The sequence below is a fragment of the Neovison vison genome, chromosome 11 (genome assembly GCF_020171115.1).
Source record: "Neovison vison isolate M4711 chromosome 11, ASM_NN_V1, whole genome shotgun sequence".
NCBI lineage: Eukaryota > Metazoa > Chordata > Mammalia > Carnivora > Mustelidae > Neogale > Neogale vison.
The window spans coordinates 67,895,583-67,917,731 of NC_058101.1; the positions used below are offsets into that span (position 1 = coordinate 67,895,583).

Genomic DNA, 22,149 nt, shown 5'->3' on the forward strand with positions numbered 1-22,149 from the left:
CTTCATAGGAACATGATGGGATATGCACACCCATCAGCACACTGCTTTTCCCCCTCCCCCAACTTCCAGCGGGTTCACTTCACTCATGCCCAGAATCCTGCTGGAGGAGCACACCACACCTGTTCACTCCTTTCACAGCATCCCGGTTTTCAACACTATGCTATCTCCTTGGGTGCACGGGCCAGTTTTTCTGGGGCAAATACCTGGGCATGACATAATACATAAAAACATGCATTTTCAATTCCACTATATATTGCCGAATTTCTCTTGAAAACAAGTGGAAGAAATGATGGGGGTTCTCACTGCTGTTCCTCATTCCGGAGGTGCTGGCCTGTGTGGCTCACCTGGGGCCGGGGAGCTCCACTCCCATGCAATCATCACCTGCAGCACCCTGGCTGCCAGCAAGGTGGGGCAGCATCTCTTCATGGATGCACTGGTTGTCCACACTTTTCTAGAAATTGCCATTTTCATAGGCTTCAGAATAGTTTGAGCTTTATACACACAGTTCATCCTTTCCCTGAGTTCATGGTGTCCTTGGCACATAAACTTTCACGCTCCTCACCAATCTATGGTCAGTTTGCCTTAACAAATCCTCCCCTCTCCCAAAGCATAAAGCTGTTCCACAGTAACTGAGTTCTGACCAGCTGTCTGGACCCCTTTCCCAACTGCTTCCACACCCTCAAAAACGCTTCAGGGCTCTACTCTGGGTAATGCTCCCGTTCTGAACGCCCATCGCACAAACGTCCCTGTGTCTACTAACAGAACTTCCTATGCGATAGGGCCAACGTTCAGGTGTGGCTTTTTATCATCCAATCAGAAAGGGCAAAGAAATTCCTATTGGGAATTGTATTAGGATTATACATAATTTATAGTTTAAATAAGGAGAACTGACAACTACGACTTCAGAATACTAAACCTTCCAATTAACATATCTGTTTATTTAGGTCCACTAAAATACCAAGTGTTATTTTTCTTCAAAATTATATATATTTTACTTATTTCTTGATACCTTATATTTTGTTGCAGTCATAAATGGTATCTTTCTTTTTTTCCTTTAGATTTTATTTTTAGGGTTGCCTCAGTGGCTCAGTCATTAAGCATCTGCCTTTGGCTAGGGTCATGATCCCAGTGTCCTGGAATCGGGCTTATTCAGTGGGGAGCCTGCCTCTCCCTCTCCAGCTCCCACATGTCTGTATTCCCTCTCTATCTCTATCATAAATAAATAAAACCTTAAAAAAAATTTTATTTTCAAGATTTTCAAGTAATCTTTATACCAATCATGGGACTCAAACTTAGAATCCCCAGATCAAGAATCACATGCTCCACCAACTGAGCCAGTCAGGCATCCCAAATTGTATCTGTCTTAATACGTTTCCTCTTTGTTGCTGTTCTTGTATACTGATCTTACAACCACCAGTCCTAGTGAACTCATTATTTCTAAAGATTTTCTGTAGATTCTCTTAAGTTTTTTACACAGACCTCTGTGTCTGTGTAAACAATGGCAGGTTTATTTCTTCTTTCACAATTATGTCTTTCTCCTTCCTTTCCCTTATCTTACCATACTGGCTAGTATTTTCTTTACAACACTTAACTGGTTAAAGAAAGGCACCTAGTCTTGTTCAGAATTTTATTTTGTTTAACATTTTATTATTTATTTTTAAATCAGAGAGAGAGTGAGCCCAGGCAGTGGGACTGGCAGGCAGAGGGAGAAGCAGGCTCCACTGAGGAAGGATGCTGATGTGGGACTCAATCCCAGGACTCTAACCTGAGCTGAGGGCAGCCACTTAACTGGCTGAGCCACCCAGGCATCCCTTGTTCACAATTTTAAAGAGAACGCTTCTAAAGTTTCATTAATAAGTATGATGCTTATTGAAAGTTCCTGATTAATAACCTTCAACAGATTAAGGAAGTCACCTTCTAATTCTAGCTTGCTAACTCTGTATCAAAGACCAATGAATTTTATCAAATGCCTTTTCTCCATCTACTGAGAGGATCATTTGATCAGTATCAGAGTGAATCACATACCAGATTTTCTCACATTATACCACCTTTACGTTACTGAAAAAAGCCCTACTGACCTCTCACCTCAAGTAATATTGAACCTAACAAAAAAAAAAGCACCTAATCCCTTTAGGTGATTTCTTCAAAATCAAGCTTTACAATGTACTAACAGATGCCGTTTTCTATGACGACAATTAAGGAAAGTGTTCAAATGCTTTCATCGTTGATCTATTCCCTTCCCGGTATCTTCTCGTCCACAATGGGAGAGATGTTTTCATAACCAACAGTGCAGAGGCAGCATCTTTGCCCCAAGGATGACTGTTACCTAATAATCCTATTTATTAGAGCTAAAATCTCGGCAAGGCTCGCTACAGACTGATAATGCTGAGAAACAGAGGAACAGCACTGAAGGGATGTTCCTCCAATTCAGGAACTCCCCCGAATAAATACACAACACCTCAGAAACCATCACAGTACCCACCTCATCCCTGTGCTTCTGACAGAAGACCAAAAACTGGGATGCCGCATCTCCCTTCCTGTTTCGTGGAGTGGAGGCCGTGGTCTTCTTCCTTCCAGGAGGAGACCCTACCCCTCTCTTGGGATCGGCCTCTGCCATCTTCTGAGGAGTACTCTTTACTGTCCCAGGATCACTTTCTTGGTTTTCGGCAGAACCAGACAGCTTGGCTCTTCGCCTTCTCTTGATGGGAATGCTCTCTTCTCTCATGGACTTGGGGTTATCAGCAGCTTTTTCAGTGACCCCTGAGGATTCTACCATTTGTCCCGAAGACTCCACAGCAATGCTTGCCTCCTTAGCCACGTGAGGGTTGAGATGAAGCTGGTCCCCCACATAGAGGAAAGTGAACTTAGCTTTCCGCTCCTCTACTGACATGCTTGCAGCTTCTTCTGCTTGAACGATGCCCATTTCCCACTGGGCCCTCAATTTCCCTGAAATAGGTTTCAACAGCTAAAAGGAAAAACATAAGACATTATAAGTTTCATTATACAAACAAAAAGTTAACACACTTTAAAAAAAAAAAGTACACTTTAATAATTTCAGATAAATTTTAAAATCAAAAACTATAAAAACCAATTAACTTGAAGGTTTTAGACAGAATTCACCCCAATATAGTAGCTACTATTTCTTTAAACTAGAAACCAATTCCAGTCATATTTAACTAATGTAATACATAGATTATATAATATATACATAACACTACATATTTTTATATATATAAAAAGAATAAAAATTATTTTAAAAATTAGCTCTATCATCAAATGAGTAAAACAAATATACCATCTCTAAGGAAACTTGTCTTGTTTTGTAACACAGTGTATTGGGCAAAGTTAAACAATGACAGACATAAGCCATTATAATAAATCAAGCCACCACAATTTCAAAATAAATAAGAATATAAATTAAAGTTTTGGTCTCAAATTGTACTTAAGGAACATCTATCACCTTAATTTTCTCAGCTTTCGTGGGTGCCTGCTTGGCACTTTCCTGGCATAATTTTTCAAACTGTCCTTCTCCTTCAAAAGCTACAAGGCTCTTCTCAAATATCCAAGCTCTTTCTGGGGCATCACCAAAGAACTGTACGTGATACTGGCGTGCACTCTTTTTCTGACCTAGTTTTTAAAATAAAATGTTAGAACTTGAAAGTTAGAATTTTGGATGAAATCAGGCAAGTCTATTAATAATTACTGATAGGAAGTTGGAAGCTGCTTTGAGGTCATTTTATTTGGTGCTGTTTTAGTCTGTTAACCTCTAAAAAAGTCCTACTCTTTTTATCCCCACCATACTCCATGTCAAAGAGAAAGGAAAAGCATTTATGAGGAACTCAGATAAGATTCAAATTATACTAGGAAATAAAGTGGACATTTCCCTTCCAAGATCCACTTAAAAAGATTACCAAATAAAGAAGGCCAAGAGACAACATGAACAAAAGGGCCATTCAACAGAGAGGGGCCTATGCAGCAATGAAGGGATACAGACTGGTGTGTAAGACAGCCTGAATTCAAATTCCAACCCCACCACCTACAGCTGGGCAACCTTGGGCTGGCTACTCATTCACAATGCCTATAGGGGAATTAGGGCACCAAGGATCTCTGAGGACACCCATGAGGCCACAGGGTAGCCCCTCAGATGTCCACTGATGCTCCTCTTAGAATAAAGGAGGAAGCCACTTCCTACAGTGCAGTCAGAAAGGAGGCGGGTGAGGAAAGAGACACTTGACCCCAAAATCCAAGAGAGGAGGTGCCATCCTCGGCTGAGGAAAAGTGAGGTTGAAAACAAGCAAGCTGGTTAAAAGGTCAGATTTCAGTATGCCTGGGTGGCTCAGTCAGTTAAGCATCCAACTCTTGATCTCACCTCAAGTCTTGATCTCAGGACTGTGAGTTCAAGTCCCACACTGAACTTAAAAAAATAAGAGGTCACATTTTTGTGCCAAGTGGAGGGACAATGGGGGATCTCCATGGGAGAACTATCAGCCCCTGCTGCTTCAAAGAGAACGCTGGTCACAAGAAATCCAAGAACACTTCCTAAAGAACAAACACACCCCAGAGGAAAAACCTCTCCATTGAGTTGTTTGTAGATCCTCCCAACTAAGTGGCCAACAGCCAGCTGGAGTGTAAATAAGCTAACAGTCTCTCCAAATACAGGTTGCAGGACCTCTGAGTGATACCCTCTCAAACACAAATGTAGCATCAAGGACCCCCCAGGACCCAGGGAAGCCCCCAGCATAAACAAGTCCAAGATACACAGAAATAAACAGTCTCTGCAAGGCCATACACACAAAACACTAGGAAGAGATGACACCTGACAAAGAAAAACTCTAGTTTGCTATGAAAAGAAAACAAAGAAAAGAGCTACTGGAAACTTTAAAATACAATTATGAAGAAAAAAAAAAAACCAAAACTTGAAATCTTGAAAAAAACAAAAAACAAAAACAAGAAATCTTGGAAGGTCAGTTAAGAAATCTTCCAGAAAGAAGATATATAAGGTGAAAAACATCTACTCCCATAAGAAACCTATAGGATCAAACCAGAAGTACCATACCCAAATAACTGTTCTAGAGACAGAAAGAGAGAACACAGTCTAAGAATTAACCCAAGACCATGTCTCAGAACTAAAACAATCCTAAGTGCCTCATCCAATACCCATACCAATGCACATCTTTCTGACATTTAAGGTGTTGGGGGAGGGGACAAGAGTAGCTTCCATGTTAATGGAATGAAAAGTAGCATAACAAGGTACTTCAAGAGCAACCCTGGATGCTAGAAAGAAATGATGTAATACCTTCAAAATTCTGAAAAGAATTACTTTCAACATAAAATTCTACACTAAGCCAAACCATCAGTCAAGTGTGAAAACGCAGAAGTAGCATCCTCCAAATGACAGGGAATCAAATTTATCTCTCATACACACTTTCTTAGAACCTAAAAATTATACTCCAGCAAAAAAGGAAACTAACCACGAGTGAGCACAATGGGAAGCCACAGAAAACAATGCATGTAACTCAGGAAAGCATCTTTAAAAAGGTCTGAGATTATCACTATGCAAAAGGTTAAGAGTGCCAGCAACACAGATTGAAACAGGAAAAGGGAAGATTCTGGGAGGTCTAGGGGAAGAAAAGATAAAAGAACCCTTCCATACCAAAAGAAAATCTGAACAAGGAAAAGGGTTAAAGATGAGATCCAAGGGGTGCCTGGGTGGCTCAGTTGGTTAAGTGTCTGATTCCTGATTTCAGCTTAGATCATGATCTTGGGGTCCTAGGATCATGCTCCACAGCAAGCTCTGTGCTCTGGACTCAGTGGCTCAGCGGGGTCTGCTTGAGATTCTCTTCCTCCCTCCCCCCAACAGGGACAGAGAAATGAGTATTTGAAAAACAAAAAAAAATTAAAAGTAAGGCTCTATAGCCTTATATAGCAAAGTATATGATTTAAAAAAAAAAAAAAAATAGCAGGGGTGCCTGCCTGGCTCATCAGTGGAGTATGTAATGCTTGATCTCGGGGTCATGGGTGCAAGCCCCACATTGGGTTTAGAGCCTATTAAAGAAAAAGAAAGAAAAAAAGAAAGGCAATAATTAACTCCAAGAAAAACAAGAAGTTGTACAAAAAAGAAAATGCAATTACAGAACACAATTTGCTTTGCACTGAATGATATTTACATAGTCAAAATTATGTAAACATTTATGTTTGATGTAATAAAAACAGTGAGTTAATCTGCCCCCTGGAGTGGCCAATAGGCTAAAAATTAAAACAAACAAACAAAAAACACCAAAGAACCCTGAATTAAATGGAAAGAAAAGAAATAAATGACTGAAAGATCAGTCTTCATTTTCCATAAAAGAAAATCAACAGAAAATATGTAAATGAGAAATCAAAAGATAGTATTTAAAACTACAAGAAAATGTTAGAAGAGTTAAAAATAATTAGCTCTAAGGAGGAGAGTGAACTGTTTTTCACAACTAACCTCTCAGTAGAATTTGGTTTATAAGTGTATATACTTCCTTGATTTTATAATAGGTGAGATTCAAAAATATGTTAAGGGATTTATAACTCCTTCCATTACTTTAATACTTTGAAAAAACTTTCCTTAGTCATGAAAAGGACTAAAGACATGTGTCACAGCATTTGCATAATGCAGAAAATCTGTTATAGTGCATATGATGAAATAATATGAACTTACATTACTTTTTATAAACAGTTAACTACACAGAAAAATGCTCCTTACAGGTCGGGTGAAAAAAAGCAGAGAAGAATACTGTAGTCCGATACCAAGCTTGTAAAATAAATGTACTTAGTTTGGGGTTTTTTTTAATTTTTTTTTAAGATTTTATTTATTTATTTGGCACACAGATCACAAGTAGGCAGAGAGACAGGCAGAAAGAGAGAAGAGGAAGCAGGTTCCCTGCTGAGCAGAGAGCCCAATGCGGGGCTTGATCCCAGGACTCTGGGATCATGACTTGAGCTGAAGGAAGAGGCTTTAACCCACTGAGCCACCCAGGCACCCCAAATGTACTTAGTTTTGAAGTTCTTTCCTGCCTAGACATTTGGTAGTAATATAACCTAATTCTCCCCTATTTTTATGGGTTTCTTTAATCCATATGAATTTCTTTGGTTCAAGTTGAGAGGTGAATATCTCACTATTTTATTTTACCACATAATTAACCAGTTGTCCCACCATTTATTTGTAATTATTTCTTCCTGTGATTTCTGATATTCATCAATTGTGGTTGGTATGAAAACAACTGTCATCAACTCGACCTACTTAAAATTCCTGCTAAGAGAACCACCAACAGCCAGGTACCTAATTTTGCATTACAATCCTTTCCTCCCCATCATGGCCCAGGGGACTTAAGGTGGTCCCTGACCCTCTGGGCCAGACTGAGCCAGAGTCTCTCCAGATTCTATAGAATCTTTAGAGTTAACAGCCGTCACCCGTGCATGCAAAATGGATTCCACCTAGAGCTGAAGCTCTAGGGAGGAAGAGAAGCCATAAAAAATGCAGACAAAGTCCACAGAGGCAAGAATAGAGCACAGGGACAAAATCACAAGGACATGACAGCACAAAGTTCTACAGGAAATAAAGGACAAGCATCACCATGCCTGAATTTCCTGGCTTAGTCCCTGGGGGGCACTGGAGCACCAAAATAGGTAAAGCAGAAACTGACAAAATTGCAAAGAAAAAAAAAGGTACATTCACTATCACAGTGGATGATTTTAACACACCTCTCTTAGTAACTGAGAGAACAAGCAAAAAAGAAAAAAAATCAGTGGAATTATACTATTAAATAACCCAAGATATGAGAAAGCCAGATTACCTATAGTATTTTTAGAAAATGCCGGAATTTGGAAATAAACCAATGAGGGTTCCCTTCCGTAACAGAAAAAGTGACAACAAAATTTTCCACAACAGATAATTACTTGACTCCTGACCCCAATTATCTTACGAGAACAGACGTGTCAAGAAGATCATGAAGCTCCCATTCCAAAAGAATTCCTTTTTCACAGTATAATATCTAAAACATACATTTATCTTCTGTTTCCAACTTAAAGAGTCAGGCCTCAAAGCTGCTCATCCACCTGGATGCCCTTATAAATAGTAGACAAGTTATGCTGCTATATATCACAAAAATGCTACTAAAACTTCTATTAACTTAGCTTTTCAAAGGAAATTTCTCAAAAGAGCCTGGATTGAGTTGCAGCTTATGAGTTGTATTCTCTTCTGCATGTATATTATACTTCAATTCTTAAAATCTGAATGCATTACTAAGATCTAAATTCAAGCATATCTATAAATCCAAGCATGATAAGTGGGGGGGGGGTACACATACACAAAAATAAAGGAAATAAAATTGGGGGTGGGAATACAGGGTAGGGTGAGGGAGCTGCATCTCACAGGAAAAAAAAAAAAAAATACCTGCTTCACAAGACCCATATGCTCACCCAGGTCCATGCCAGAAGCCACCCCTTCTTCAGGTCCTTAGTCCTTCCCCAACAAGGACATCTAAACCCCCAAAGTACACCCATTACTCACCATGTCACTCCCACCATGGAGTTGCTGCCTGCCAAGTGTTCAGGAATCATAAACGGACCCAGAGCTCCACTTGGAGCCAGGTCTCAGTGCTGCCCGGAGTGCTACTTCACACATCCCTGTGAAATCTCTGTCTCCCACAGCGCTGAACACAACTGGTGCCCAGATGTGGGCTTCTACACATCACTGTCTTCTAAAAAGACCCAAGTTTTCTCCAAGAAACTAGCTGATTCCCTGACACAAGCAAAGTATAAAATGAGCATCTTACTGGGCCACATGTAAGAAGTGGTCAAAGGCTGACTGAGACATGTCAAAAGGACACTGCTGAAAGGGACTTAGTGGGACTCCTGCTCGTTAAATATGGGACAATTTGAGCATTAGAAAGAGTAAGGACTAAGAAGCTTGGGTGGTTCAGTCGATTAAGCATCTTCCTTCAGCTCAGGTCATGATCCCAGGGTCCTAGGATGGAGTCCTGCATCAGGCTCCTTGCTCAGCAGGAAGTCTGCTTCTCCCTCTGTCCCTCACCCCACTCATGCTCTCTTTTCTCATAAATAAATGAAAACTTAAAAAAAAAAAAAAAAAGAAAGAAAGAAAAAAAGAAAGGACAGGGAAATGGGGTAACTGCGTGATAGGCATTAAGAAAAGCACTTGATGTAATGAGCACTGGGTGTTATATGCAACTGATGAATCACTAAAAATTCTACCTCTGAAACTAATAATACACTGTATGTTAATTAAACCAAATTTAATTTTTTTTTTTAAAAGATTAAGGACTGGGGTGCCTGGATGGCTCAGTCATTAGGCACCTGCCTCCAGCTCCAGTCATGATTCCAGGGTCCTGGGATGGAGCCCTGCTTCGGGTTCCTTGCTCAGAGGGAAGTCTGCTTCTCCCTCTCCCACTCCCCCTGCTTGTGTTCCCTCTCTCAATCAAACAAATATACAAAAAAAAAAAAAAGAACTATACTATATAACTAAATTTTTGTTTTTTTTTAAGATTTATTTATTTATTTATTTGACAGACAGAGATCACAAGTAGGCAGAGGCAGGCTGGGGTGGGGGGCGGGGGCACGAGCAGGCTCCCTCCTGAGCAGAGGGCCAGATGCGGGGCTCGATCCCAGGACCCTGAGATCATGACCTGAGCTGAATGCAGACACCTAACGACTGAGCCACCCAGGCGCCCCACTATATAACTAAATTTTTAAAAGGAAGCTCATTTTCACAGAAAAATGCCAGTTAAATACGAAACCATGATAAAAATGGACAGTTACCATTTTATAAGCCAATGGATTGTAAAGGAGTGCTAAAATCATGAGGAAAGACTGGCAGGGGAAACTAAGAAACTAATCTCCAAACATAGCCAGAGATTACTCACTAATAACAAAAAAGGTCTGTATTTTCCTTTGGAGTTTTGTTGGCCACCACCTACTGGGAAGTGGGACAGCCCACACCAAGAGCTCCTGATGAAATTCAACCGAGACATGTGTCCTTCTGTCACCCCTCTTCCCCCACATTCTCAGTGTCCTCTGACCCCTTTTCTTTTAGAGGGTCGTGTGAATCTCCTGTCAGCTGGAGTATGCTCATCGTGGTTCCCTTCCTTCTGAACTACTTTTCAAATGCACACTACGAGTCCTCTGAAGTTGATTTGCTTGTGATTACCAGGTACTCCCTCCTCTGCATCCCCAAACAACTCCTAAAGAAACATACTGCAAGAAGGGAGGTATTCAGTGAACTCCTACGTGGTACTCCCGGCTGGTCTTATGGACCAGAGTCTGATCACAAGAGATGAGAGAATGAGTGCTGGGGGCAAGGAGTGCTGGTCTAGACTGCAGGACCCTAAAAAGCCAAGACAGCAGACAGCTAAATGCAATGCAAACACCCTTTTCGACCCAGAGTGATGAAAAAAAAAAGGCACAGAGAAAATACTGAAGATTGCTGGGGAAGTCTAAGCAAGAGCCCTGACAATGAGACAGTGTTTCCCTCATGTGTCTGGGTGCTGAGTTGGGCAGGAACCTGTCCTTGTTCTTAGAAGATCCCTGCTGACACATCTAGGAGTGAGGCTTTGAAACATGGGCAAACAATAAATAAAATCTTTCACAAAGCAAACAAACATGCAGTAAGATGGAACTCAAGTATGAACCCTTGGGACTACTGGGAAAGCCGGGGCATATCTGATGATATAAAGGCACTAAAAATGGGTACAAAATTAGCTAAATTAAATGATCCAACACTAGGATCCTGCAGAGGAAATAAATGGTCAAACTGGAATGCTTTCAGGAAAGAACCCTAGAGGTGACCAGAGGAAAAGGGACAGATACAATAAAAATTCAGGTTTTAAAAGTAAAAAAAGGACAGTAACATGTGCTAACATCTGAATGCTCACTACTTACCATGGAAAGACCTTTTCCAAACAAGTGTTATTATCATCACCCTCCTTTTTCAGATATAGGGAAATTACGGCTTAAGGAAGTTAAGCAGTTCATGACTAGACCAACCAGCTGTGCTAGACCCTGGCAGGCTGACTCCAGAGCCCATGCCTCCACTGGGAGCATAATGCTCTGCTCCAACACTGTAAGCAAGAGTAAGGGCTGGAGAATAAAGGAGGAGGAAGTGAGAGAGAATAAAAATGGTGCTGTGCGCGCAAGTCATTCAGACAGGCTGCTGTAGACTACAGGAATTATTTTGCTCTAAATCAAGAGAAAGATGTAATGAAATTAAAATTAAATAATCCCAGGAGCTGGACCCAACAGACATTCAAAAGACCCCTTCAATCACATAGGTCTGAGATACCAGGAGTGTCATATAAACTAAGTCGAAATCCCTACACATTGAAAATTGCTTGCAATGTGCTAGGTAGACCAGTGGCGTGTGGTCATAAACCCTCCCCCAACCCCTCCCTCTTACCCCCTTACCCCTCACACACCCCCACCCCTGTGACTTCCACTTTGCTTTGCTGTGTGGTTTTACAGAGCTGGGAAGGAACCAGCAACACCTCTGGTGCACACCTGTGTGCCTGCCCAGCCGGTCTCAACTGGTAACTTTTTTCATACTCTACCAAGTCTAGATGCCTCTGGGATGCATCCTGGGGTCCCTGAAGCCTTGTGGGAGGGACTCCCCAATTCTGGCAAGCTGAGGATCCCAAAGGTCCTCCATGGAGTCAGAGCTGAAGCCAACCCAAAGGCTCTTCTAGCCACAAGTCCTGTGCTTTCCCAAGCCTCGAGGCAGAGTCCAACCACCCCGAGGCAGAAGGCTGGGCAGGACTCAGAGGCATTCGGGACTCGAACATGGTCCTCTTCGTCCTGAACACACCTCCTCTCAAGTCTCTTTGCCAGGTGGGCACCCCCACCCCCATCCCCAGCAGCCATATGCTTCAACACAGCAAGCCAAGAGCATCCCAACCTGTAGTAAGAGCAGCAATGCTGCTCCTTTGAGAGCTCAGACCTCCAGCCAAGAACAGGAGGGGACATGAGCTCCCGTACCACTAAGATGCCATAGAAGGCTGAGTGATCAGCAGTACTAAGAGACCGGGAAGCTTGCCAGGCCCAGTCCACAGGTCTAGTCACCACAGTTCTGTAGGGTGCACAAGTCAGTTGGGCACCACCCTGGCTCAGCTCCAACACTGTGTTCACCATTTATCACCTTCCTCAAACTAAATTCAAACTTTATCTGCAAGAAATTTCTAGAAGAATCTTAAACCACCTGAACTCATTTTTTCCTCTAAAAACACACGAGCTTTTGTTTTGTGAGCTCTCCAATTAATATTTAGGTTTGCATCTGCTCTAATCTGTATCAATAACATATTATATTCTTAATGTGTTCTTCAGTTGTTCCATGGACCAATTTATATTCCCAAGTTTCATGATGCCAAAGAAGATCATTTCTAGTTTTTTCCTTCTTCCCACAGGCCTAAAAAATAAACTGGGACATTTTTTTATAACTCAAACTTAATATAAAATACACTGAAATAAGCAATCACTGTTTACCTAAACAGTAATAAATTACCATAAAAACTAAAAAGCAATATAAGGCCAAGACCACTTCTCTACTAATAATAATACAATCAGATAAAGTACATATCCGAGTTGGATATAAAAACAAATGGCAATGTGCTATAAAGCTGCAAAATGAACCACTGTAAATTTAACAACAAAAAAAACCAAAATCTGATTCACATATGAACAAAGGCCTAGAATAGACATTTCTTCAGAGACACACAAATGGCCAATAAGCACAAGTAAAGATGCTCAGCATCACTAATCTTTAGGGAACTGCAAACCAAACTACAAAAAGTAGACAGACAATAGAACAGTGGGTGTCAGGTGCTGGGAGGAGCAGGAAGAGGGAATTATTATTGAATGGACACTGAGGTTCAGATTCACAAGGTGAGTCCTGGGATGGACGGTGGTGACAGCCATTCAACAATGTGAACATATTTAGTACCACTGAGCTGTGCACTTAAAAATGGTCAAGATGGTAGAGTTTATGTTATGTGTACTTTAACACAATTTTTTTAAATAGAAAAAACAAAGAACCATAGTAGGGCTATGGAAGAGTAAGAAAAAAATTTTGGATATTAGAAAGATTAAGTACAGAATGAGAAAGATGAAAAAATAGTCCAAAAACACAATACCTTTAAGTTTGGTATAGTTGTGAAGGAGTGGATCAGCAGAAACCATGCATGGCCACCAGGGGTAACCGGACACTTTAGACCACACCAAATCACCGACATTATATTTCAATAGGTGGTCTTTGTCTCTACCGGTATTTGGACAGGACTCTTTCTTAGGTGCAATCTGAAAATGAACAACAAAAGACATACAACACATCCAATGAGTAGCCCTAAATCCAGCCTTTTATCCAAAGATTAATCAGGCTAGAGGTTTAAAATACACACACACACACATCCGGAAAAAGGAGCATGCTTGCAGGGCACCTGGGTGGCTCAAATGATTTAAGCATCTGCCTTTGGCTCAGGTCATGATCTCAGTGTCCTGGAATGGAGCCCCACATTGGGCTCCCTGCTCAGCAGGGAGCCTTCTTCTCCCTCTCCCTTTGCCCCTTCCTCTCAACTCATCCTCTCAGTCTCTTTCCTCAAATAAATAAATAACTTCTTAAAAAGGAGGGGGGGCTGGGTGGCTCAGTCGGCTAATCTGATCTGCAATCAGCTCAGGTCATGATCCCAAGGTCCTGGTCTGCTTCTCCATCTCCTTCCTGCTCATGCTTTCTCTCAAATAAATAAATAAAATTAAAAAAAAAAAAAAAAGAAAGAAAAGGAGCATGCTTCCCCTGCTATTACTTCAGTAAAATTCTCCCTTGCCCTAACTAGAGAATCAGCATAGTGCCTGGCACACACAGTAGGTACTCAACATTATGATGGAGAGCCCTACGTAAATCTACTTCTCTGGCCTAGTTGATGGTCTTTAACGGTGTTTTATTCACCTGGTCAAAGAATTTTCACGGATTGAATCCATATTCTGACATACCCCCACCCCTGCTCCCCAGCCACACATCTGTCAGTTCTCTGGAGCACATGCATCACCCAACATGGGAGGACCCAGAGTGGCAAGGACATCAGGAGGGCATGGCAGTGAGTCTCGGCTCCATTTGTGATTTGAGTCCTGGGACTCTAAGCCTCAGTTTCTCCACCTCAGAACACATGTCACTTAGGAGACCTGACCAGGGCCACTGCCACCACACGCCCCTCTCAGTTCTGCCCTCCAGTGGGACAAGCAGAGTTGGCTTGACTCCTGGCCTCCTTGTGAGTGTGAACTCCTAAGCTTTCCCCTAAGAGCTCTACATACGTAGGCAAGTTGCTGAACTCGTCTGGGCTTCAGTTTCCTCATCTGTAAACCAAGATCAACAGCTCTGAAATCTCAGTAATTGTTAAAAAGTTCAGCGTGCATGCTGGGAAGGGCTGGCACAGAGTGGCCACATTATGCTGATTCCTCCACAGCATCCCAGCTTTACATTCTGTGCCATCTAAGCCACATGGCAGCCCCATGAAGATGAGTGGTATCACCCCCACTCTGAAGATGGAGAGTCAAAATTCAGGTATCTTGCCCAAGTTTTCACAAAACCAGGCAGCAGAGCTAGGAATCACATGCACTTGGCCTCCTCCCCTATGAAAGAGTGAGGTCCCCCACAACCATGGGCACTTTAAAAACCCACTGCATCAGCCCAGCTCACTAAATTGATCTTTCAAAAAATTCACTGTGGTAGGGCGCCTGGGTGGCTCAGTCAGTGAAGCGTCTTGCCTTCAGCTCAGGTCATGATCCCAGGGTCCTGAGATAGAGTCCCACATCAGGCTCCCTGCTCAGCGGGGAGCCTACTTCTTCCTCTCCCTGCCACTCCCCGTGCTTGTGTGTGCTCTGTCTCCCTCTCTCTCTCTCTCATTCTGTCAAATAAATAAAATCTTTTTAAAAAATAAATAAATAATTCACTGCCGTAATTACATTAGCAACAGCTAAACAGCTCCTGAGCACTTAAAGCACTTTTTTTTTTTTAAAGATTTTATTTATTTATTTGACAAACAGAGACCACAATTAGGCAGAGGCAGGCGGGGGGAGGGAAGCAGGCTCCCCGCTGAGCAGAAAGCCCAATGCGGGGCTCGATCCCAGGACCCCGAGATCACAACCTGAGCCAAAGGCAGAGGCCCAACCCACTAAGCCATCCAGGTGCCCCTTAAAGCACTTTTTTCAAACCCTTCAAACCCTTCATTATTTTAACAATTTTAAGGAAACTATAGCCATTTCCCCTCTTATATGTGAAAACTGTAAATAAAATTCCTCAACTGTAAATTTAAACTAAATATCCCAACCTTGATGATGATTAAATGTTCCAACCCGAACTAGTTTCAGGTTCCCTTTGTCCACACCTGCAAGGAAGCCTGGAGCTTCAACTAAAGACTAGTGGGCACCAGGCAACTTCCAGATTCTGTTCATACAGACTGTATACATACTATCAGCCCCTGGCACCCTCCCTACCTCCTTTTGCCAAGGCCAAAGCTCCGGCTGTATTCTCTGGCCAGCACTGATTTAAGTAGCGGGTCATCCTGAGTGCCACTTTAAGATACAGAGACAAAAACCACTACCTTCCTTCATTTTAAGTCAAGAGGTTTCCACCCAGTGTTGGATAAGTGAACACTTCCTCAGATGTGTTCAAGTGCTGGGCTCTGCATTGGGAACCTAGAATGTGAAAGTGTAGGACATAGCCCCAGCCGCCAAGGAGGTAGACCATGTGCCAGACGCCCTGGTAGAGGAGACAAGTGGACAGTGAACCACATGGAAGAACAGGAGCACTCCTGTTCAACACAGCTTTGCTTCCCACTCCTCAGATGGTATAAACTGAAGAAGCCCCAAGCTAGGTCCCAACACACCTCTGCAATTAGGCTAAAGAATGTCTCTGGAGAGAAGATCCATGGAAACAGCACAGCCTAAAGGTGAAGGGCTGTGGAATTGGCCAGACCCGGGTTTAGAAACTGGTTTTACCTCTCTTTAGTCATTTAATCTTAAACACTTAGTTAACCTCCCCAGGCCTCACAACGGACTCAACAGGCTGCTGTTGAGTCCAATGTCAGGGTGTCCTAAAGTGGGGGCCCAAGCACAGCCCAGGCGCCACGGTCAGCCATGTGCAGACAGGGGAGTTGGAGAGCAGATGCACAGTGGCCTCTCCTCCCCTCTAGCCGACCCCACATGCAGAAGCACCCTCCTGTGGTACCCACGTTCAGGGTAACAGGCTGTTGCACTTGGCCGTACCCTGGCCACAGCGCCTCATGGATACCTTTTTGTCTGAGGGACTTGAGATCTTGGACACCAGTGCTGCTTCAACAAGACCCTGCTCCAGTAAGGAGTCATATTTTATGCTTCTCTTCCTGCTCCTTCTGGCCTTATTTTCTGGTTTTTGTCCATTTTCTTCTGACTGGGACACAGCAGCAGCACTGTCACCACAAATTGAAGATTCAAAGAGAGGTTTCCCATTCATATATGTTTTGGTGATCTTCAGCTTAATTTCCGGAGAGCCATTTTTGATAGGGGTGGTGTTAGGTGGTGTCCCAAGTCCTTTCCCTTCCTGGGACTCAAAACGTAATCTGGCATCATGAGCACCAGGTTCTCCATTAAATACACGCGAAGTTAGGTCTTTCAGCTTCTCAGATGGAATAAAGGGAAGTGCATCATGGCCATTAAACTTTTGCATGACCCCCTCCTGCAGACTGGTAGAGAGGTGGGCTTTGCTGAGGAACACAGAACATTCACGATTCACTTCACAGTTCTGAGTCTTTCCATTTGTATTGCCAAGGATTTCTGGTGCCTGCTTCATCTTTATGCACTTTACAACTTTCTGAACAGAAAGAGGACTTCTTTGATGCTAACTTCCATTCAGCCCAAATTCTTCCGTTCTTAGAACACTACAATATAAGAAAAACACAAATAAAAAGAAACATTATGTTTAAACCTCACAAGCATGCTGACACTGCTACAACTTTGGGTAGTCGTTTGTTTTGAGACAATTTACAATATTTCCATAATCATTTGGGTCACAAACGCAGTTCTGATTTCACAAAAATGAGATAGAATCACAAAATGATAAAGTTGCAAGGAAAGGAACAGGGATCATTTTTAAGGGGGAGAACACAAAAGAACATAAAAACAAGCATGGAGACACGAGTTGTGCCACCACCACTACCCAGCACCGTGGCCATGGACACGCTTCACTTGGCTCAATCGCTGTTGAATGGGGAGATCACCGTTGGTACATGTGCCTGAGGCAGCTCACACAAAGCCAGGCCTTTGGGGGCACCTTCGGGGCTCAGATGGCTCAGCGTCTGCTTTCGGCTCAGCACATGGTCCCAGTTCCTGGGATGGAGCCAGAGTCTGGCTCCCTGCTCAGCAAGGTGCCTGTTTCTCTCTCTGCCTCTCCCCCAACTTGTGTACACACTCGCCAAATAAATAAAATCTTTAAAAACAACAACAAAGACAGGCCTTTGTAAAAGGACAAGAGGGAAGAACACAAAACAAAGTTCCTCTGGTCACAGCTTAGGACTCCCAGGCAGAGGGGTTCAGTGACACACCCAAAGTTACTAATCAGCACAGTTGATAACCAGATCTCCCAAAGGCTGGCACACCATTAGTTCCAGATTGATTCTGGGGCCCCGGGGTGGGGCGGGGAGGGAAAGGGAGGGCGCCTACAAAGTGAGAAAATAGCCCAAGTCAGTTCTGGTTTATGCTGGGGCTAACCTCTGTTGTCCACCCCTTCCTCGCCCAGGCCTTGGGCCCAGGCCCAAAATTAAATGCTATGACAAGAAGTACTGTAGTAATGGCAAATTTTATTTAGCTATCTCCTGAAGATTAACTAGAGAGGTCAACACTGCTGAGTCATAATGTGCACTACTTGCAATGTGCCCTGCCGGCCGCTTAAGGCCTAAGGGCAAAAGGGGGCAGTTTTAGGAAGACCCCTTGGGCTACATGGGATAATCAAGGGCTTTACTGTACAACTTTAGTCCCCACTTGGGGAATAATCCCGTGAAGGCACCAAAACCCAAAGGTCAGCTAGGAACAAGGAACAGGCAGGCACCCATTCCAGCTGTGAATACATTCACCAAGACTGCACTAGGATGGCCACCAAGGAGACCCCTTCCAGAAGGCAGCGCCAGCAGCATCGGACACCAGCGAGAAGCTGAGAGTACAAAGCAGAGAGATGCACACATGTACAGCAGCACTTCTCAGCTGTGAAAGACTCTGCTCCCCAGGGACACTCAGCACTGTCTGGAAACATTTTCTGATTGTTACCTCTGGGGAGCTGCTACTGACATCTACCGGGAAGGGTCAAGAAGCCTGTTACACAGAGGCCAGACCCCACAACAACGAATTACCTGGCTGAAAATGCCAAGAGTACAGAGGCAGAGAAAACTCAAGTGCAGCAAACAGGGCCAGACTGTAGCACCTGCAGTTTCCACACAGAGATCAGTGGAGACACAGGAAGAAAGAGCAAACTCAACAGCCCAAGTTCCAGTTTAGCTTCACACGCACTAGATGACTTCTAGCACCAGAACATGTAAAAGAGCACGTGCTTTCACTCACACAGTATTTTTTTAAGGTAAATTATTCCAGCTCATGTCAGATTAACTGGGCAAAAATATAAAAAACAACTACCTGAAGACACAAAGACCAAAAGCAGGAAGAAAACAAATGGGAGTCAGCTCCTGGAAGAAAGAAGCAATGCCAGAATATCCCGGCTTTCAGTTTTGTTCTTAAAGAAAGTTCAAGGCAATAGGAGCAGTTGTACAAGAAGTAAAACTTCTAAGGGCGCCTGGGTGGTTCAGTCAGCTCAGTGTCTGCCTTTGGCTCAGGTCATGATCCGGGGTCCTGAGACAGAGCCTCATGTCAGGCTCCCTCAGCGGGGAGTCTGCCTCTCCCTCTCCTTTTATGTCCCTGCTCATGTTCTCTCTCCCTTTCTATCTCAAGTAAATAAATAAAATCTTTAACAACAAAATACAACTTCTAACAGAGGACAGCCATTGAAGAGGAGCCCCAAATTCTGCATATAAACCATGTCCAAATTCCAGGCTGACACATATATGTGATAGAGTCTAAGTAGCCCAGTTTATAAAATAACTGAAACAAGACTCCAGCTGCTGGACAAAAAAAAAAAAAACCAAAACACCACTTTAAGATCAAAACCATAATGAGATCCTACCTCACATCCAGTAGGATGGCTACTCTCAAAAAAACCATGAAATAACCAGTGTTGGTGAGGATATGGAGAAATTAGAACCCTGTGCAGTGCTGGTGGGAGTGCAAAATGGTGCAGCTGCCGTGAAAAATAGAATGGAAGTCCCTCACAAAATTAAAAATAGAACTACCCTATTACCCAGCAATTCCACAGCTGGGTATGTACCCCAAAGAACTGAAAGCAGGGTCTCCAAGAAGTGTTTGCACACCCATGTTCACTGTAGCATGATTCAGAGCAGCTAAGACAGGAAAGCACCCAAGTGTCTATCAACCAATGAATGGAGAAGCAAAACAGGGTCCATCCACAGAATGGAATGTTCCTCAGCCTTAAACAGGAAGGGGACTCTGACACTGGCCACCACATGGAGGAACCTAGAGGACACTGTGCTCAGTGGAGGAAGCCAGACACCAAGGCCAAATACTGATGATTCCACTTACATGAGGTCCCTAGAGGAGGCAGACCTATGGAGACAGAAGGTAGATGGTGGGAACCAGGGGCCAGGGTTGGGGGACCGAGGAGGAATAGGAAGTTAGTGTTTGAAAGACGTAAGAGTTTCAGATTCACAAGACAAAGAGTTCTGGGGATAGAAGGTGGGGACAGCAGCATAACAATGTAAATGTACTTAATACCACCTTAGCAATACACTTGAAAATACTTAAGACGGGGCACCTGGGTGGCTCAGTGGTTTAAAGCCTCTGCCTTCAGCTCAGGTCATGACCCCAGGGTCCTGGGATGGAGTCCCACATTGAGCTCTCTGCTCAGTGGGGAACCTGCTTCCCCCTCTCTCTCTGCCTGCCCCTCTGCCTACTTGTTATCTCTGTCTGTCAAATAAACAAAATCTTAAAAAAAAAAAAAATACTTAAAATAAGTTTTACATTACGTGTAGTTTAACAGAATTAAAAAAAAAAAAAAAAAAACACCACCCTTGGGGTGCCTGGGTGGCTCAGTGGGTTAAAGCCTCTGCCTTGGGCTCAGTTCATGATACCAGGGTCCCGGAATCGAGCCCCAAGTTGGGCTCTCTGGTCAGCGGGAAGCCTGCTTCCTCCTCTCTCTCTGCCTGCCTCTCTGCCTACTTGTGATCTCTGTCTGTCAAATAAATAAATAAAATTTTTAAAAAATAAAAATTAAAAAAAAAACCCACCCCCAAGGGGAACCTGACAGAATCCAGAGTGTCTATAGCATATCATTACAATATTCAGGATTCACCAAAAACTACTAAATATATTAAGAAACACAAAAACCATACAACCCATCCCTGAGATGGCCCAAATATTAGAATTCAGCAGATTAGAATTTCAAAGGATGTATTTTAGCCATGCTCAAGAACATAAAGGAAAATATGCTCATAATAAAGTAATAAATTGGAAATAGTAACAAAGAAATCAAAACCATAAAAAAAGAGCCAAATGAAATTCTATAACCTAAAAGTACTATACCTGAAATCAGAAAGTCTTTGGATGGTCATGATAACATATTAGATATGAGTCAGGAAACTTGAAATTAGATTAGTAAAAATATATATATATGTATACACACACACACACACACACACACAGATTGGTAAAAATTCTCTTGTCTAGGGGCACCTGGGTGGCTCAGTGAGTTAAGCCGCTGCCTTCGGCTCAGGTCATGATCTCAGGGTCCTGGGATCGAGTCCCACATCGGGCTCTCTGCTCAGTGGGGAGCCTGCTTTCTCCTCTCTCTCTGCCTGCCTCTCTGCTTGTGATCTCTGTCAAATAAATAAATAAAATCTTAAAAAAAAAATTCTCTTGTCTAGGAGAGAGGGGTCAGGGGTTGGGTGAGCCTGGTGGTAGATATTAAGAAAGCCACGTATACACGGAGCACTGGATGTGGTACATAAACAATGAATCTTGGAACACTGAAAAAAAATTAAATTAAATAAATAAACAAATTCACAACTATAAAAAAAAGAAAAAATTGTCTTGTCTAAAAAACAAAACATGATGAAAGAAAGAAAGAAAGCCTCAACAATCTATAGACCTGTATCAAAAGGTCTGGTTTCCCACTCCCACCCAGAAGGAGATAAGGGAAAGAATCAGACAGAAAAAATACTGAGGAAAAAGGAGCTAGAAATATTCCCAAACTTGGTGAGACATAAATTTACAGATCTAAGAAATGCAGCATGATAAATATAAAAGAACCCACACCCAAGTATACCTCAGTCAAAATGCTGAAAAAGAAAGGTAAAGAGAAAACCTTAATAGCAGTCAAAAGAAAAAAGACCTATTACATATAAAAACAATGATATGGATGATCACTCACTGCTCATAAAAAACAGAGGCCACAAGACAGTGACATGACATGTTTTGAGTAATGGAAGAAAAAAAACCTGTCCATGTGGAACTTGAAATACAGAAAAAATATCCTTCAAGAATGAAGCCAAAGGGCACCTGGGTGGCTCAGTTAAGCATCTGCCTTTGGCTCAGGTCATGATCCCCAGGTCCTAGGACTGAGTCCTGCATCTGGCTCCCTGCTCAGAAGGGAGTCCACTTCTCCCTCTCCCTCTCTCTGCCTCTCTCCCCTGCCCATGCTCTCTCTCTCACTCTATCTCATATAAATAAAACCTTTAAAAAAAGGAAAAGAATGAAGGCAAAATTTTTTTTAAGATTTTATTTATTTATTTGACACACAGAGAGAGAGAGCACAAGATGGGGAGTAGCAGGCAGGAGGGAGAAGCAGGCTCCCCACAGAGCAGGGAGAGCCCAATGTGGGACTTGATCCCAGGACCCCGGGATCATGACTGAGCTGAAGGCAGTCGTTTAATCAACTGAGCCACCCAGGTGCCCAAAATACATTTTTTTAAAGATTGTATTTATTTGAGAGAGACAGAGAGGGCATGAGCAGGGGAAGAGGCCGAGGAAGAGGAT

The 22,149-nt window shown here is 42.8% G+C and overlaps 1 protein-coding gene across 3 annotated transcripts in view; it reads right to left on the reverse strand.

Moving 5' to 3' along the window:
• NSD2 (nuclear receptor binding SET domain protein 2) overlaps positions 1–22,149 on the reverse strand; it is a 99,271-nt gene that overhangs the window by 46,998 nt on the left and 30,124 nt on the right. For all 3 annotated transcript variants that reach the window (XM_044267938.1, XM_044267937.1, XM_044267939.1), the window contains exons 2-5: positions 16,313–16,937; positions 13,164–13,326; positions 3,461–3,627; positions 2,483–2,965 (exon numbers count right to left, since the gene is read on the reverse strand). In XM_044267938.1, the coding sequence (XP_044123873.1) occupies positions 2,483–2,965; positions 3,461–3,627; positions 13,164–13,326; positions 16,313–16,849 (1,350 nt within the window). In that variant the 5' untranslated portion in view covers positions 16,850–16,937. The remainder of the gene's footprint in view (positions 1–2,482; positions 2,966–3,460; positions 3,628–13,163; positions 13,327–16,312; positions 16,938–22,149) is intronic.